The sequence below is a fragment of the Diadema antillarum genome, unplaced genomic scaffold, assembly GCF_040938485.1.
Source record: "Diadema antillarum isolate AM-2024a unplaced genomic scaffold, OU_Dant_1.0 seq00000386_RagTag, whole genome shotgun sequence".
NCBI classification, from domain to species: Eukaryota; Metazoa; Echinodermata; class Echinoidea; order Diadematoida; family Diadematidae; genus Diadema; species Diadema antillarum.
The window spans coordinates 2043155-2062034 of record NW_027271384.1 but is presented as its reverse complement, the minus strand read 5'-3'; the positions used below and the strand labels follow the sequence as shown (position 1 = coordinate 2062034).

Here is an 18880-nt window from a genome sequence, read left to right as displayed (position 1 = left end):
CAGAACCTGTGTACTATGTTATTTCATCGAAGCCCACCTTCAATTCATAATTTTGTTCACATGAACTGCTTCTTCCCAATATAAGAATGAATAAACATAAATATGTAAATATATAATATGACCCATCACCATAAGTTGCCCTGATAAAGTCACAGATAAGTTAGTACAAGTACATATGATATGCGGTGAACAAACTCGCACATTTAAAATATAAATCATGTATACAGGATGAACGGCAGACATTATTTCTGTATTATGAGGTAGCATGGCTGAATGATAGATAACTTACAACTCTGTTATTACTCTTCTCTATGTTTGTGTAGCACAAGATATTGCACGCATGATGGCATGTGAAAATTATTGACATGTGCTTGCATGTGTTTGTGTGTGTGTATGTGACTGGATGTGTTTGTGCACAATATCATACATGGTACAGTGTACATGCCTGGATGGATTTCATCATCTCTGAATTTTAACTTTAGGACTTAAATTTGTGTCTGTTGATTCCTTCACTGGAAAAACAAATTTAAATGAAATATAAACAAATGCAGTGAAAAGGTATGTTTGGGTGGGTATGTTTCTGCATTCTATGGAGGATCAACAACACTGGCATTCAAAAGAAGTCTTTCATCATGCTCTGCTTTGACAAAGTATGCATGCTGTAGTTGGGACCTTACAGTAATTATTAAAAAAAAAACGATATTGAAAGCAATTTACAAAACCATATTTACACTTGTTTAGTACTACTGATTGAGTTTGCAAAGCATAGGGTCATTCACAAGAACAGCATTCTTGCATGGAGACACCATCAAATAATACTTCATTATATAGTATACAAATATACTACCATATGTCTTGAGAGTTTCTTGTTAAAGCTATGGGCAGAGGTGACTCCAAAAAAACTATTCACTGAGGGCCACAGCCCAGAAGTGAATAGTTCTTTTGGAGGCACCAGGACCTATAGTTTTAACAAGATTGAAACTCAAAATTAGGCAGAGTATATTTGCTTCATATTTTGAATACAAAATTTTAAAAAAGAAGGGGGAAATGGGGGGAAATGTAAAGTGAGAAGTCGTATGGTGGATGCGATGTTGTGAAGGGATCCTACATTGAAGCATGTAGCAGCGCACGATGTCAGAACAACTTTGTGATGTTTTTTTAAAAATATTACATTTTACAAGAGCAACAGCGCGCAGCAATGCGCAATGTCAGAATTGCTTTTTATGATGTCACAATTGTTTTGTTAGAAATTGATACATTTCACAGAGTAACGGTACGAGCAGTGCGCAATGTCAAAATTGCTTTGTGGCGTCACAATTTTGTTAGAATTTGTTACAGTTCACAGATCTAGTGGCAGTACGGCACAGTGCGTGATGTCAGAATTGCTTTGTGATGCCACAATTGTTTCGTTAAAAAATGTTACATTTTCATAGAGTGACGGTACAAAGCTGCGCACAATTTCAGAATTGCTTTGTGACATCATTCTGCAAATTGTATACTATTTGCAAAATGTCGTCATAGAAGTGACATCATTTTGCAAATAATCCTTTACGGAGTGTCAAACTTGCCAACTTTCTGACATAGCTGAAAATACCTATAATCACGTGAAGCTCTTCCAACCAATCACTAGAGGATACATTTTTGATCAAAATGTGATAACAAATAGCATATCCTCTGTCATGCATTATTCCAGGCTACAAACACTCTGAATGATTACATCCTCACCTTATTCTATTTCATCCTGGCCTCGGGCCCTAAATGCTGATATAAAACTTTATTATTTCTACTTTTTCTACTAATGATAGATTTATCGTTCAAACAATCACATAGTTCATTCTGGATCATGATATGTTTTTTTTTGCAGTATTTCATCAGTTCTTACAGAAAGTAGTGGAAAGTAGTATACATTCACCAATGGGGTGTGAAATTAAAGTATGATGATGAATTATTAGAAAGGTAACTTCCATGATAGTTGGCTATAAAAGGGTAGCAACTTTTATGTGACAGAAAGTGGACATAAATAATAATGAAGTCATAAACATTAAGATGAAATAGGGATGCAGTAAAAAAAAAAAAATGCCTCTGGCACCCTTCGGGCAGAGACATAAAAAGCTGCTGAAATTGCTTATCCAATAAATAGTGGCGAGCCAATGGAGTAAATGGAGCCAAAAGGGGCGTGAGATTTCGATCTGAGCAGAATCTACATCAGAGGCAAACAAATATTTTTGCCTCTGATGAAGATTCTGCCAGGATTGAAAGCTCAGTCTCATCTTGATTCCAGATATACATGTTGTAATATGAGTTGACAAGAAGGTCACATTAAAAGTAAAACATGCAACAGACCAATGAAAGATTATTTCAACATCAAGTATGACAAAATTAGGAATATAGAGTGCATGATGTAAATTTCATCTCAAAACAGACAAATTTGACCATGTATTTCAAACGAAGTTTTGTCATAATCATCATCAACATTATAAGCAATTAAACACAGGTCTAATCATGAATGAACACTTTTTGTAATTGCCATAAATTTGCATGTTCTTATTATTTTGGTGTGTAAATATCCACAAATACCAGACAATGCCAACATATCACACTATTTACATGATGCAGACAGAACAAATATACATAAATAAAACTGTACAACAGGATAGAAAAAACAAGAAAATCAAAGTATCACTGCAATGATGAAATATTCGAGTATGTAAAATATACAGGAGGAAAAAAAAATAAAAGGTAGTTTTTGGTATGTCTCATGTTTACTAACATAATTATGATTGAACCGAGTTTGGAAATTTGGGGAAAAGAAATCATGTTTTGTATTTCCCAGCATAAAAGCAAAATAGCATGTTGTGGCATGTCTGCTTGTTCACATCTCATTCACATTTGCATGCAAATAGTGCAATCTTAATGGTCAGTTATCTTAAGGCATTTTTTAAGCTGTAACACATGATGCCTTGTTGTTGGACTGTCTGTAAACAACTAAACCACCACAAACAAAAACATACATCACAGACACTGCATATGCATGGCACAATGTTCACACATGCAGAGACAGATTCACACACAAATACATGATTCTTGCATGGTCATACACACACCCACATACAGGCAAACAAACACACACTCAGTTGGGGTTAAGGTCCAATTCCACACAATATTCAAGTTGGCTTTAGAAATAAAATTAAAAAAAATCATAATCAAACAGAATGGCAGGGGTTCCATGTAAGGAGGACCTTGAATAAGGGAGTTATGAAATGTGGAAGTTTCACATGTTTTTCCAAAGGAGTGATTAGTATGAACCACATATGTGACCGTGCATCACAAAACCAACAAAAAGGCACATGACCCGATTTCATGTGAGGACTCAAAATAGATGAAACGGGACAACCCAATCAATCTTTGGTTTTCATATTTTCTGAAAGAGAAATTCTTCTACATAATGCTTAAGTTTGGTATCATAAACAAATGGAAAATTGTGTTTTTGTAAAACATGTTTTTCTTTTTTTCTTTTTTAGAATACAGTGCTAGGGTATGTCTGAGAGATCTCAATCTTTTCATTTCTTAAAGAAAACCTATACAAACTCTTCAGTTTGAACTCTTATAGTTTTTGAAAAGGTAATGCTATTGCATTTAGAGTTGGCAGTAGTCATGAATAGAATGTGCTCAATGAGTGTGCCATATTGCAGCATAATCGGATGATCTTTTCATTGTGGTTGCTCCAGAATTTTATATAATTTTTTGTTTGTTCTGTTTTTTGTCCCATTCATTGCACCAAGCACACACTGGGCAAGATTACGCACTTGGATAGACCCTACACTTCAAAGCCTCCTTTCTCAGTAACACTTTTTCAGAGGGTGTACTTTCTCTCTGCTATTTAGGGAAGTTCCTTTAAATCTATTTGTATTCAGTTACCCATGTATATGCCATTTTAAAGCTTAAAGTCTGCTCTTTCATAATCTGCCCAAAGCGAAATCCATATTTGGTGACTTTTTCTTCGTTTTGTGATACAGGGTCACAAATGCAAATAGAGTGAGGTTGTGATGTCACAGTCCCTGACAATTATACAAATCTGCAAAAACTTTTGGCTTTTAACACGAGATTAAACCAAACTTGTATTCTTCATATGGAAATCTTGTCGCATAATGCAGTACAGTAACATAGCAATGATGACATTTTAAGGGAAAGAATTGTAGATACTTTAAAGTACCAATGAAAAACATATTTTGGCAGATACAAAGGCAAGAGCTGTGAGTAGATATTGACCTCAGCTAATTTGCATATCATGTGGTTGTAACCAAAATCACTATTTGGTGATCAATGTGTGAAACTTTAACATTCTCTAACTTTTTGACTTTCTGACTGAAGTCCACTTTCTTGGTCCTAGAACATCTCCCATTTATCCAGCCCTGTAGGTACAAATCTGCTCTATTCATTATGGTCATTTTGGGCAGTGTGGAGTTGAACTTACCGCCGTGAATCATGTCATGTTTGTGTGGGTTTTTTTTTTACCTGAGGAGGAGGCGGGGGAAAGTCGTCACCCTGAATGCTGAGATATGACCCTCTGTCGCCCCCTTTCCGGTTTGACGTTGTGGAAGGAGAGTGTGATGGACCACGGGGCCCAGAGGTCAGCCTGCGCTGGAACGACGGGGACTTGGGCCTAGTACTGCCCTGGGCCTCCCGGGCGGCATCTGGCACGAGGTATGGGTCAAACGTTGGCGACGGGACACCACGAGACTGATCAAGTGATAGGGAATGGAGAATATGAATGAGAGATGATATATAAATGAATACAAAAATGCCATTCCTAGCCTTCAGAGGAAATGCCTAATAAATTGTAGTTTGTGGGAATTTTGATATCAAAATCATCTGACAGTCCAAATATAACTCCTACAACATTCCAATAGGTTTATACGTGCATCCCTCTATGTCTCATTTTCAAGCACACCCATGCAGATAAACACATCAATATTTTGCATCCCAGTAAATCTCTCCTTCATTGGATGAAAGATACTAACTGGAGGGCACAGATATTATGCACTCTGAAGTCTACTTTGGAATAGCCTTGAAGCTTCAGAACAACAGTGACACATTCAAAAATGCCGTTGAAACCTTTAGGGGAATCAAATACATCCCCTTTAGAAAAAAAAAAAATCCCCTCATGATACCTATATTCATATTCCCTTATATGTTTCTCCTGAATTCAGTTTTATATATGAATTATATATTTGTTGCAAAACATACAGTGATACACCTTGGCTTTCACAACCAATATACACATTTAAAAATTGGTAAATGACAGTTACAACACTGAAACAACCTTTGACCAACATCAGTAGCTAGTATTTGGCATTCTTGTCATGGACAAAACCATGACAGGGTCACATCCCCCACACAAGCAATGGATCTTTCCCTGGAACACATCACTCAATATGACTCTTGGGACATTCCATTTTCACACCAGGGGGTGCCATGTCAGACTACTCACAGGCATGGATGATGTTGAGCTTCTGCTGTCCTCCCTCTCAATCAGGTCTCCGTAGTCGCATTCACCTTCCTCCTGCAAGTAGCGTGAAAAAAAAAGTTTAAAAATCCATCTTTTTTCATTTGACAACACTATTCATGTTAAAAGATTACAAACAGGGAGTCATTGGTACTACAAACAACACAAAGACATTTATACCTAGAAAAGCACTCTGAGAGTGCAGATACCTCCGCCAAGCAGCTACTTTCCAATGATGATCTTGCTCTTCCATAGAGATCAGCGATTTCCACCCATACATATGCATCCTGGAAAATCATCCGATTTCCCAATATAGAAGCCTTTGCTACGTCATAAACCCTCAGCTGCGTGGCGCGCCTTGCCCTAGCAGAAACTAGAGCACGCACTTTGGTGCACGTATGAAAACCTACAAAATACACAGCTTGAACTCCCAAGTTCTTTGACCCTTCATGCCAAAATATCGAAAATCCTTCATAAAATCCATAAAAATTTCCGGATCACTACCAAAATTTAATCATCTGTTCCTTGTGTCATTTTCAACCTTTCCTGCAAGTTTCATCCAAATCTGTGCACAACTTTTTTAGTTATTTTGCACACGGACAAACAAACAAACAAACTAACTAACTTACTAACAAACAAACCAACGGTAACAAAAACATAACCTCCTCCCTTGGCGGAGGTGAAAATCCATAATTATATACCAGATCCTGTCAGGTTGCACCACAGCTTATGTCCCTATATGAAGCATATTTAAATTCACTTCTTCAAAGGGTAAAACTACACACTCCCTTTTCTACGGCTATGAAAGAACTTCACTCTGTCCAAATTCTTGTATTGAAACAGAGTTAACATTCTCTCTTGGCATAAAGTTGAATGCCTATGTTGAATTACTACCGTACACTATATATGGTAGATTTTGCACTGCTTTTAGTTTCACGAGTTTCATGGGTCAAATGATTGTAAAGATTTAACAACTTGCACAAGTACAATGTAGGGCCAATTGCCTCCCTTTAATAACACAAATGCCCTGTACATTGTCTCCAAGATGAGAAATCACCAATTTTTTTCCTAAAGGAAATTATCTCTTATTTCATCAATGTCGTTCTACATATCGTGAGTTCAACCACTCACAAAATCATCGTAAAAGGCCTGATTTGCGAAATGTTGTAAAATATTGAAACATTGAAAATAAATGGCATATACAGTATATGCTTCTTTCATTGTCATCACATATAACACAGCTTTCTGTTCAGAAATGCAGGGAAGCCTATAAAGCTGAAAAATGCCTTGGGATTAACCTGCTTCCTACTACTGCTTAATTTCTACTTCTTCTCCTGTGAAAACACTCATCTTACCTGTCCACATGGCTCGATGAGGATGTCTCCAAATGGTGAGATGGGATTCTAGATAAATAAACAAAAGCGAGAAGGGTGAGACTTTTTTTTCGATACACTACATAGATTGGCATTGATATTTCACACAGTTATAAGCACTACCCTCCACTCTGTACATGCACTGCTCAAAGTCATTGGAATAAATACAAATATCAAGTCATCTCTTCTCATTCTCAGGTTCGCAATGAAAACACAGCAGAGATATATTTGAATACAACACATATTTATTGACGTTTCAACACCATATGTACACTAATATTGAATGAACTTTGCAGGTATGCATTGTATTCGAAGAGAAAAAGGAAAGGAAATAATCCTGATTGGCAAGAAAATAAGAATGCTTCATATTTCTTTGCATATTACTCTCACCCCTGATCTTTTTTTCTCTCTCTCTTTCTCAACCTCACCCCAACCTCGAATACATCCTTTAGTTCATCCGTGTCTTTTTGTCAACTCTATCCACGAGATTATCTAACTTCCTTTCCATTCTATCTTTCTCTTTCTCTCTCTTTTCTACATATATAGTTAACCTTTCTTTCATCTATCTTTCTTCTCCCTTTCTTTCTTCTGTCTCTTTTTCTTTCATTTTTCCATCCTTGATTTTACATCCTATCATTCCTTCATCTTATCTCCTATCATCCTTCCTTTCATCCATCTCTGTCTCCAGCCATACCTTGGATGTCGAGTGGAAGCGGATGAGTTCATTCAGGCTCTTGTGCACTTGAGGCTCTCCAACCACTACATACTTTCCATTGTGGAGCTGGTCTATCATGAAATGCTTGCATCGGTCTTTGCCTCTGTCAAATCAAATCAAATCAATGGTTTTGTTTGGTCAATACAGTGGTCAATACAGTAAGCATTAGAAGAAAATAGGCTTCCCTTTCTCTCAAGATATTGAGAATGGTAAGAATGTGGTAACAAAAAGATGAAAATGATCATGGTAAAAGTAATATTACATTTCCAACACAAGATATGAATTAGCAAGTTTTTGATACCTGACATATTGGATGCACTTGATTTCCCTTCATCAAGCATAACTCAACTTTATTGCCCCCCCCCCCCCCCCCCATGATAATCTCTGTGTTTACCTCATGATCGAGAAACTGTAATGAACACTGTTTTAATGTGGAAATACATGGATTGGCATAAAATACAGGCAGTCTGAACTGGCACTTTTTCTAAGATTTCACATCATTACGGGATTGTATATAAATACATACATGTATATATATATATATATATATATATATATATATATATATATATATATACACAACCATGACAAAGAATTATTAAATGGCTGATTTGTTGAAAAATAGAACACACATATGATACATCACGTTTGGCTGAAGCGTATATTTTTATAGCAAACAACACTAAGCTTTGCCTAGTAGAAAACAAAGGGGTTTCATTCACTTCCTTTACCTCAGTGACAGGGAGTAGCCAAAGCGACTTTCACTGACTCGGATCAGGTATGAGCCAACAGGTTTGGTCCTGAGCAAATCTTCTGCTTGCCTGTTGAAAAGAGAAAAATAAACAAACTACAAGGTACATTGTCGTACCAAAAAGCAAACTCTACACTCCTGAAATTAGCTAATATACAGATTTTAATCTTTGAATACAATTTGAAATGAATGTCACCATTTTTTTTTACTATACTGAACACGTCTTTGCAAAGGAGAATGTGCAAATTATAATGATACATGAATATCTAAAATTATTTGATATCACAATTATGAAGCTTTAATTTCTACAGAACAAACAGTAGTTGCAAATATATGATTCCTTAATTCTTTGCAACATTCTTCTATGTTCTTCAAAAGTGAGAAAGAAGGAAAAACAACCTACAAGCTTTGCTGCAGGTTCATAAGACATATTTCAAAACCTGTTCATAAGATTAAGTAACAAAAGTACTTGTGTGCATTTCAATTAGAATTCATTTTCCACATTATGTACAGTTGCAAAAACTCTCAGTTTTGTAATGAAATATTAAAATTATCTTTGAAATTACTTCATATTCAATTTTCAGCATGACAAAAATCATTTTACAGTGTAATTTGTAAACAGAGAAAAATGCAGAGTAAAGATGGCCATAGGAATGCAGACCCTAGTATACCCTAACACTTGTAAAAACTTAAAATATTTGAACAATGTGGTGGATAACCATGGGACATCAAGTTAGAATATATACATCTTGAAGAAAAATCAACAATACAGTGTATGTGTACTTGAAAAAAGAAAAGGCTTCCTACAATTTCTTTTAGATTTTCTTTTCTTATTAAGCCTACAATCCATACAACACATTTCAACTCACTTCTTCCACATTATAAGTCTAGTGTATAAGCTGTTATTTTCGTGAGGGTTTAATCTTCGCGAATTTTGCGAATCATAGTTGGATTGCGAATTTAACAACACGCGAAAATATTGCCATGCGCTAGGGTAATAATGCATTTACATTAGCGTTGGCATCAATTCGCAAAAAACAACATCTTCCGAAAATGTCTGTGACCTCATCATTCGCGAAAATATCTGTATGGGAAAATAACAGCTTATGCAGTATCTCATCTACAAATAAAGAAAAAGAAAATCTTGGACTGAAATGCTAAGCCTGGATTAAAGACTATTTAACTCCTCTACTGACCTTCGAGTGATGATGCCATGGAACCAGGGGTAGAAGGCTCCGCCGTCCTTCCTCAGCTTGGTGGACTGCGTCTGTTTGAACCACATGACCGAGGCGGAGCGAGACCCTGGCTTCCCAAATTTGGCGTTCTTTGTACGGATGAACTCATCGTCGAGCACATCATCTTCGTCGTCGTCATCATCGTCATCATCATCGTCATCATCTTCTTCCTAAGATTAGGACAGTAGGGTAACAAGCATTGGGAGGAAAGAAACAGTTCTCAGTGTGCCACGGCAAGTCAAAAATTGCTAATATGAGACTGAGGGGACATGAAATTCATGGAGAAGTTAAGCATGTTATTTCGCAGCAGCAAGGTGTCTTCACAAATTTTTCTAGTCTGTGAATTGTGACAACATAACAACCATATCCACAAAATGGCACAATTTTTACTCCTTTTTTTAAAAATGAAATCCCACACTGCCATAGCAATGTGATTGAAATACTTCATGAGATTAGCAGTAGGTTATCCAACAGCATTCTGCCCTACTTTTTTTTTATTTCATTGGATTTCTTTCTATTACTATGTGACAAAGGGATGGAATGCAGAAAATGTTCTGAAAATGTTTCTGTTCAGAAGATGACACAAAAATAGCAGATTTGGGAGCAATTCTTTCAATTCTAGCAGATTACTATACCTTAGGCTCTTCCTTTGCTGGTTCTGGCTCCTTGATTTCGGGAGGAGCGCTGGCATCAAAGGTCACAACCCCTGTGGCATTGTGGAGCTTCTCCACAAACTCTGAAAAAAAAAAACAAGTGGTGTAGACGGTTATGACTGGTTTTATATCCCTTCCAAATTATTTCTTGTCCTCTGATTGGTAGAGGGCATCAAAAGTGACAAAACATAGACCTATTTCTACCATGAAAATCCTAGGTCCCACAATTTCCCTAGGGAAATAGTAAAATAAAATATCCCTCTGCCATGGCGATATTTGCTACGTGCATGCACACCACTCTCATCACAAGCGCGTATTCACAGTATGGATTTCCACCAAACTAGGCGTCGATGCTTTGTGAGAAGACTGTAAACAGTAGTGCACAATTGATGCATACACTTTTATGAGTAATTTTGTGCATGGAAAAAAAAGATAGCTCCAGATCAATCATCAACCACCCACTTAACTTTTGCTGTTGCTCTTAAAATTTATCGAGAGTGATAAAAGCAAATATACTAGGCTGTTGTTCGAGGCTCTGGTTATGCTTTGTGCCTAGGGTGACTTCACTAGCACTATTTTCTTTGGGGCAGAGTACTTTTGAATTCACCTCTTGCACATAGTTTCAACCAGAAGCTCTCGGGCCTGGCATATTTGTATACTACCCATCAGTTACATCAACAGCTGGAGGATGGAGAGAGAACCAGGAGAAGCTCAAAGAGGATAAGCAGGTGAGGAGGAGGAGGGAAAAGGAAAAGAAGAAAAGGGAAAAGAGGAATTGGAAACAAAGAAGGGGAGGAGAAAAGGCAAAAGAAGAGGTGAGGAAGAAAAGACGGGGGAGGAAGATTAGGAAGGACAGACACGAAGAGACACAGGACCGGGAGGAAGAAAGACAGAAGGATGGGGGAAGCAAAGGAAATGAAAAAGAGGAGGAGGTGGAAAGGTTGGAGAAAGAGAGGATGGAGGGTAGTAAGAGGAGGAGAAGGAGGAGGAGGAAGGAGGAAAGATGAGGGAAGGGGAAGAGAAGAGAAAGATAAAAGGGAACAGAGTGAAGACGAATGGGCAAAGAAAGAGGTGGAGGAATAACATGAGTTGGAGAATGAAGAAAAAGAAGAGGAGGAGGAAAAAGAGGGAGATTGGCAAGGATGAGAAGATAGTGGAGTAAAGGTGGGGATACAAGATCTGGAGAAACAGGAAAAGAGGAGGGGGAGAGAGGAAGAGAAAAAGAGATGGAGGTGGAAAGGGCAGAGGAAGAGGAGATGGAGGAGGAAAGGAGGAAAGAAGAGGAAGAACAGGGAAAGAGAGGAGAGAGATATAAAAGGGAACGGAGGATAGAAAAGGAGGGAAGGAAGGATGAAGAGGAGGAGGAAGAGAAGAAGCAAGATTGGGGTAGACAAAGAGGTAGAGAAGGAGAGGAAGAGATGCAGGACCAAAAGGAAGGGAAGAAAGGGGAGCAAAGGGAAAGAAAAAGAAGATGAATGGGAAAAGGAAAAGGAAAGAAGGATGAAAGGGATCAAGGCAAAGACAAAGGAGCAAAGAAGAGGAAAAGGAGGAGGAGCAAGAGGAGGAGAAGGAGAGGAGGAAAATGAAGAGGAAGCAGAGAAGCATGAGTAGAAGGAGCTGATGAGGAAACTGAGAAAGAGACACAGAAAAATGATTTTACCGTGGGGGATCATCTTGTCCTTCTGCAGAATCGACAGTATGTTCTTCTCATGCTTGATGCTGAGAGAGGCTACCTGAGCCAGGAAAGCTTCAGCATCGGCCTTCTGTTTGACGGCTTGCTCCCTCAGTTTGCGGAACCTCCTCCTGGCCAGGAAGCCACGTACCACTTTAGTAAATTACACACACAAGAAAGATCATCTCACATCACTATCTGTACAGTTATCACACATTCAGAGACTCCAACCCCAAGCACCTTCTGATCTGGAGATTCTCCCGCCTGAAACCCCTGGCAAACTGGAGACTCAAACTTGATGTGCGCAAAGGGCACATCACAATCGCGAAGTTCCTTGCGGCCAGGGTCCTGGGCCCGCTTAAGGGCCCTGGAAGCTCTACAGTTCTAGATGCTCTCTCGTGCTATTTTTCATTATACGATGAAACTTAGTAAAAAATCATTTCAAGTGGGAGACACAGAGCCAGGGCGGGAGAAATTAAATCTCAAGTGGGAGAATGGGAAATTTTGTAAAAATGGGCTTTCGGCAGGAGATCTCCCGTGCAGGAGATCTCCCGTCGAAAGCGGGAGAGTTGGAGTCTCTGCACATTGTTAAAACATTTGCATTTAATCATATATGCACCATAAATTTGGTGAAATCCCAAGGAAATTAAATGTCTGACATTATGTATTTGCTTTCAGTGTCAGTAAGATTATTCTTTTTTTTTTCTCAAAAGGTGCTTTGTTACAATCCTATCATTGCACTGTTGTCGACTCCAAAAACATTGCTACCATAATACCTCGAATCGATGAAAATTACATAAGAAGTGGAAAAACTGCAGTTGAGGATCAGATGAGATATATATACATGTATATCATTATCACTTAAGCACTTGCATAAGGTTCAAACATCACAAATAACAAAATCAAAGGAAACGCAATCCACTGTACAACACAAGAGGGCTCTCTCATTTCTTCCCCTTTCCCTCTGTGAAGAAGTGTTTATATCACTAGGCAGGTATTGGTACTTACACCGGGTGAGGTGCACGGCGGATTGACCCATTTGTCTCATCTTCTCCTCCAGTTGGTCCTGGTGGTAGTACTTCAAGAAAACCTTGGTCTTCCTGTGAGACACAAAGGCCAAAATAGAGGAAAAGTTTGAAATATGAGCCTCAATTTGAATATAATGATTGCAAAGCCTAGCATTTCTAACAGGGTAAAAGAAAAGAAACAGAAAGACATGTGTGCAATGGAGGCTCAAGAAATAAGAGCATGAATTGAGAAAAACAGCAATATGATAATCTAGTATGAAAATGCATTTTTCATCATGGCACAATAATGGTAAATGACCTATGAAACCATTTTTATGTACAACAGAATAATGTTAATGAAATGTCATTCTTGTTTTTCAAATGAACCAACAAAAGCCTTGGAAGAAATTTTTCAGAAGTTATTTCATAGCATATACAAAATCTACTTCACACATCTTGAAGAACAGTCACAGCGCTAAAGTCTTGGAGCACTATTCAATGTGTCAAGAGAGCAATATATTGGTATATGATATGCCACAAGCTAGACTGATAGCATTCATTGTTCATATACAGATGACATTGTGAGGACAATGAGAATGGGAGATGTATACATGGGGGTTCTATACACCTCCCCTCCCCCCAAACTTCAGCCACTGAACCCAGTTCCACTTACCCCACCCGCCAATCCTTGATTCCAACTGTCTCAAGGATCTTGGTGCAGCCTCGCTTGTCCATGGCCAGTTTAGGGCTCAGGGCAAGGACCTTGTACCTGGGGGAGGTGATAAAAAGGGTCCACAGAGGTGTCATGCATGCACCCCTCAATTCAATCTACTAGTAATATCATGCATGATCATAAATCATCTTTTTCACCATGCCATGAAATGAGTGAATTTATTATGCAGATTTTTGTTCAAATACTTCACATACTTCAACTTCATGTATGATTTCCATGAAAAAATACAGATATAAAATGAAATCAAATTGATAATTAAAAATCAAAATCAAATTCTCATTATCCTCTCCAACCTCAAAATCATAACCATCACTAATATCTTTTCTCTAATCAGTAATATCATTTTAATTGTTATCTCCACCATCAAGTTTACTACTAAAATCTTCCTTTCTATTTTTCCATCATTACCATAAACACTATGTAATACAGACTTGTATAACTAACTTGTATATATACCAACATGTCTCCATTTCGTTCGTATCATCTTCGTTTTCATCATGTTCATCATCCTCGTCATAGTCATCATCATCACCACCATCACCATCATCATCATCCTCATCATAATCATCATCATCATCATCATCCTCGTCATAGTCATCATCATCATCATCACCATCACCATCACCATCATCCTTGTCATAATCATCATCATCACCATCATAATCATAATCATCATCATCATCATCATCATCGTCACCATCATAATCATAATCATCATCATCATCATCACCTTAGTCATTACTGTTGAAATGACCAGCAGCATCATCACTGCTATCAAGGGTAATTCATTCCCTCTGGAGCCCAGGTCTTGGCGTCATCTTTTGTACAATATGCACATGATACCACTGTCAAATTAAAAACCTTCCGTGAAAATAATCAGGCACTTTTACCTTCTCACAAAGTCAGCAAAGAGAGGCCGAATGGCATATCCCAACCTCCTGATTTTTGTTGTCTCCAGCATACCAGTGTAACGTAGCTGTGTGGGGGGAATCAAAGGGAATTTTCAACGTATAAAGTGAACATAACAGAGTCAGAGGAATATGTTTACGAGCAATGTCGGCTCTGACCATATCACAGGAGTGATAAAGTTTTAGTGTTTCTTGCTTGATATTTTTAAACATACATGATCACAACTTCAGAAAGATAAAACATTTTTAAAATAACTACAACATGTTTTTTTCACACCACTTTATTATGCCCTCATCTTTTCATTTCCAAGAATTCCATGACTCCTCTAAAGAATGTATGCAGCTGGACCTAGTAACTGAAAAGGAAAAGTTTGGAATCATAAAACTTTATAATATGAGGGCTGCTGTACTAGTTACTGTGTAAAGGAAGTTTGGAGTTGTAAGATTTGATATGATTGTTTGTGTCCATGTTTTAAATCCATCAATCTGATTCAGAACAAGAATTAGGGTGGTGTGAAATGTATTGTGTATCACTGGCAGTATACATTTTGGTATGACAAACAAAACAGCAATATGAGAAAAATTACATGTCTAAATACAAGAAAAGTATCACTGCAATATGATGAACACCTGTATACATACTGGTCAGTGGTTAGTAATAATGCAATCGCCTGACTAATGTAGCGAGGTTTGAAATCGTTATACATGCACTGCGAGCAGTGGCAACACATCAGTTAATATATTTAACTCTTTATGTGCCAAGTTTGCACGTCCGACTCAGTCGACGGCGTGCCAACTTCGCATATTCCGCTCAAACGCACAAACCCGCCCAAACTGATCGATAAATTGCCAAATGCCACAGAACAATGAAAGCGTTTCACACGATTCCGTTCCTCTCGTCTATAGCTTGCATTCTATGTGGTGTTATTCTAAGTTTCTGTCACTGCTGTGTGTACAAAAGTCGTACATTTACAGTAATGTATCTACCAGGCATTTGAAAGAAAAGCAATTATAGATTTGTCATAGAATTTACATCAATGCAAAGCTTGGCATTTTCTCTACAACTTTGCTAACAATGTCTACAATTTAACATAAATTTATAATTATTATATTGATTTTAAAAACAGATTTTTTTTCTCTACGTATGACTACGCTGGTGTCTCAGAATAATGTGGCACACAGCGGTTTCCACCATGGCACATAAAGAGTTAAAGAATCCGATTGTCTTCTGACCGGATTAGAAAGAAAAATATGAGTATATCTGCAGACCATATACGTTATTATATCCCTCATGTAAAGCTTCTTGCCATAGGATTGTACAGAGCACGAACATGGTGTAGTTTTACTAGCTAGCTACGAGCAGCTGGATGCGGTGCAATTGGTTACTAGCCAGCGTGATATAGTACTTTTGGGAATCCACGATTTGCACCCATCGTGATCGTGTGATCGATATCTACATTTCTCACTTAACAATGTACGCAGTGCGCGTAGTAGCGATACTTTTAAGCGACAGTCCTGTGGCTTGTAGCTAGCTAGCTAGCGCTAAGAGAGCGCGCGGTGTGATGTGCGACAGCATTACAGAAATCTGTGTGGTGCGATGGCGTGGCCGGTCGGTGTGTAACGTGTGGACGTGTGATACGTGATCAATGCATTCAGCTCAATTGACAAAGTGACTGCTTCCAGTAACGGAAGAATGATCGCAGGAGGACACCATATCAGGTACGAATTAGGAATAAACTAAAACCGATTTTGAAGATGATCTGGGTAACGAAGCCGCTTTAGGCCTACTTCTAACGTAGTCCTGGACCTCGATCTTTCGGAGTTTTGCACGCTGTAGTGTAGCTCGTGTGTAGGAATCAACAACAGCGCAGCGGTGTCGTTCGCTACGCGCTGCACGCACTGCTGCTGCACTGCTACAGCCTAACGTTAGATTTATCTTTCACGAAACCTGCACACTTTTCCAAAAGGGAACCGTCATTACTCTAGTAAAATGCTCGAGAGGGATATAAAACAAATATCGACTGCTTTCTTTCGGGCCATGGTAAAACTATTTGACCTCGGTGATGTCTCAACAGTGCCATGTCCCTCGACTTCGTCTCGGGACATAGCACTGTTGAGACATCACCTCGGTGCAAATAGTTTTACCATCTCCCTCTGCAGCAGTCGATATTTGTATACTATAACATATATTGCCTTGTCTATCAATGTGTTACAATACTAGACAGTCCCTTAGGAGATATATTTTCCCTTTGAGGCAATATTTGTCCTCAAAGCTGCACGCTTTAGGAAAATAAAATCTCTAAAGGAAAATACAACTCTCGTTGGGATGTCAAGTGTAATATTACACCCATAAAAAGCAATATCTTTATATCACACATCACTGAAACAACAATGATAAAGACATAGAAACAACTTTTTGTTACATCAACAGTACAAATCCACGAATGGTAACATCAGTTATCAGAACATCATAAGAATTGCTATCAATCAAGCTGATGCTAGATCGTTAATTGACACATTTGTTTTGACTCACTTGTTTCATGCAGATAGCACAATTTGAATTCAATCCTACTTTTTTTAACAGCTTTATACACCTGTATTTACCCATTTGTATCAGAGACTCTGGTACCATGTACAACCATGGAGTTCAGACTCTTCAAAATGGAAACATAGTTCGTCAGTTTCTTTAAACAGTAGGGAACTTTAGATCTGCAACACAGACGTTAAAGGGATCGTATAGTTTTGGTTGAGACCTTATTTCAGGTTTCTAACATTTTTTGGTGAGATAATGAGAAACCTCTCATGAAATGTGAAAGAGCACGTACAACAATAATTCTATGAGAAATTCAACGTTTATTTGATGAAAATTGGTTTTGAAATGGCTGAAATATTAAAAAAGAGCCATTCTTATAGAGTGTGGGACCCACACTTCATTACGCTTGCTTTGTTTTACTTTGTTTTTGGATGTTTCAGTCATTCCAAACCCGATTTTCATCAAATAAACTTTGAATTCCTCTTAAAATGGTATGCTCTGTACTATATCATAAGTGTTTTCTTGGTATCTCGCAAAAAAGTTAAAAGCCCAATTCTCATCTCCACCAATACTGTACCATCCTTTTAAGAGGGAAAAAAAACCTGTTCTGTACATGTGCAAGACCGGTTTAATATCAAAATCAATCTTGCGTCGTCTCGAGTTTTCACATTCAACGAAACCATCATCTTAACTGTCTGCATTACATATCTAAAACTTGCTACTGTCTCACATCAACAGATTGAGAACAATACACAATACACAGAGGAAAGGGCATTATCCGATACTATTCGCAGTATGAAACTTATTCCTGAAAGGGAGCCCACTGCCTTTTTCATAGCATGAAACTTACAGGAATTGCTTACCATGAAAAAATTACACGTATACTACATGCACTGGATTGCACAAACAAAGACTTTCGCATGCATTTTACTTTAGTGAATTGCTACTCCCCCTCGCAAAATTCATGGAAGTTTCATGCATACGAAATTGTTTTTTTTTTATGTTACAGTACACTATACTGACCTGTGCCGTGACATACTTGTCTTCAAAGACCCTGGCAGACTTGGCTGTGTTTGGCTTGACACAGCGCACAAAGTGTGGGTTGGACAGGTTCAGCAGTTCCATCAACACACTCAGAGAATTCTGTCAATTGTAAGAATCAAATAGCTTTCAGATGAATATTTTGTTTTTCACATGAATAAATAAATATTAGTGGGAAATGAGCAAAGAAAAAGGGATTTCATAGGGATAAACAAGTAAATAAAAATAATAAAAATGATGATGATTGCCATAATGATGATAATAATAATAATAATAATAATAATAATAATGAGCATAATAGTAGCAATAATGATAATAATAATAACAATAATAATAATCAGTTATATATCGATTCATATGGACATTCCTAAGTGCATTGATACAGAACAGTAAAATTGAATTAAGCTACAAAATACATTGTATAATTGCAAACATTGGGATATACATAAAGCAAATAAAAAGAAAACATATTACAATCAAATGAATATATCAGTTTTGAGCATTGATTTGAGCATTTGATAAAAAGGTCCTCTAGCACAAAATTTTGTAATTGATTGCACAAGGATGCCAACATCAATTCAATAATCAAAACAAGAAGGTTCCAAAAAGCAATCAGGGAGATACCTGTGTCTATAGCATACTTCTCAACATGCAAAATTGACTCCCAAGATAGGGAGGTTTTCATATCATTTGTTATCAGTACATGAAGAGACATATTAAAGTTTGTAGGGAGCCTCCTGTGCCTGTGAATAG

The 18880-nt window shown here is 37.7% G+C and overlaps 1 protein-coding gene across 1 annotated transcript in view; it reads right to left on the bottom strand.

Annotated features, from left to right (window-relative positions):
• Window positions 1-3012: 3012 nt before the first annotated feature.
• LOC139731840 (myosin-IIIb-like) overlaps window positions 3013-18880 on the bottom strand; it is a 66729-nt gene continuing 50861 nt past the window's right edge. The window contains exons 18-30 of the mRNA XM_071642715.1: window positions 18110-18229; window positions 14536-14621; window positions 13586-13681; window positions 12914-13005; window positions 11894-12058; window positions 10216-10316; window positions 9542-9750; window positions 8326-8415; window positions 7574-7697; window positions 6862-6909; window positions 5492-5563; window positions 4516-4740; window positions 3013-3021 (exon numbers count right to left, since the gene is read on the bottom strand). Of these exons, the coding sequence (XP_071498816.1) occupies window positions 3013-3021; window positions 4516-4740; window positions 5492-5563; window positions 6862-6909; window positions 7574-7697; window positions 8326-8415; window positions 9542-9750; window positions 10216-10316; window positions 11894-12058; window positions 12914-13005; window positions 13586-13681; window positions 14536-14621; window positions 18110-18229 (1437 nt within the window). The remainder of the gene's footprint in view (window positions 3022-4515; window positions 4741-5491; window positions 5564-6861; window positions 6910-7573; window positions 7698-8325; window positions 8416-9541; window positions 9751-10215; window positions 10317-11893; window positions 12059-12913; window positions 13006-13585; window positions 13682-14535; window positions 14622-18109; window positions 18230-18880) is intronic.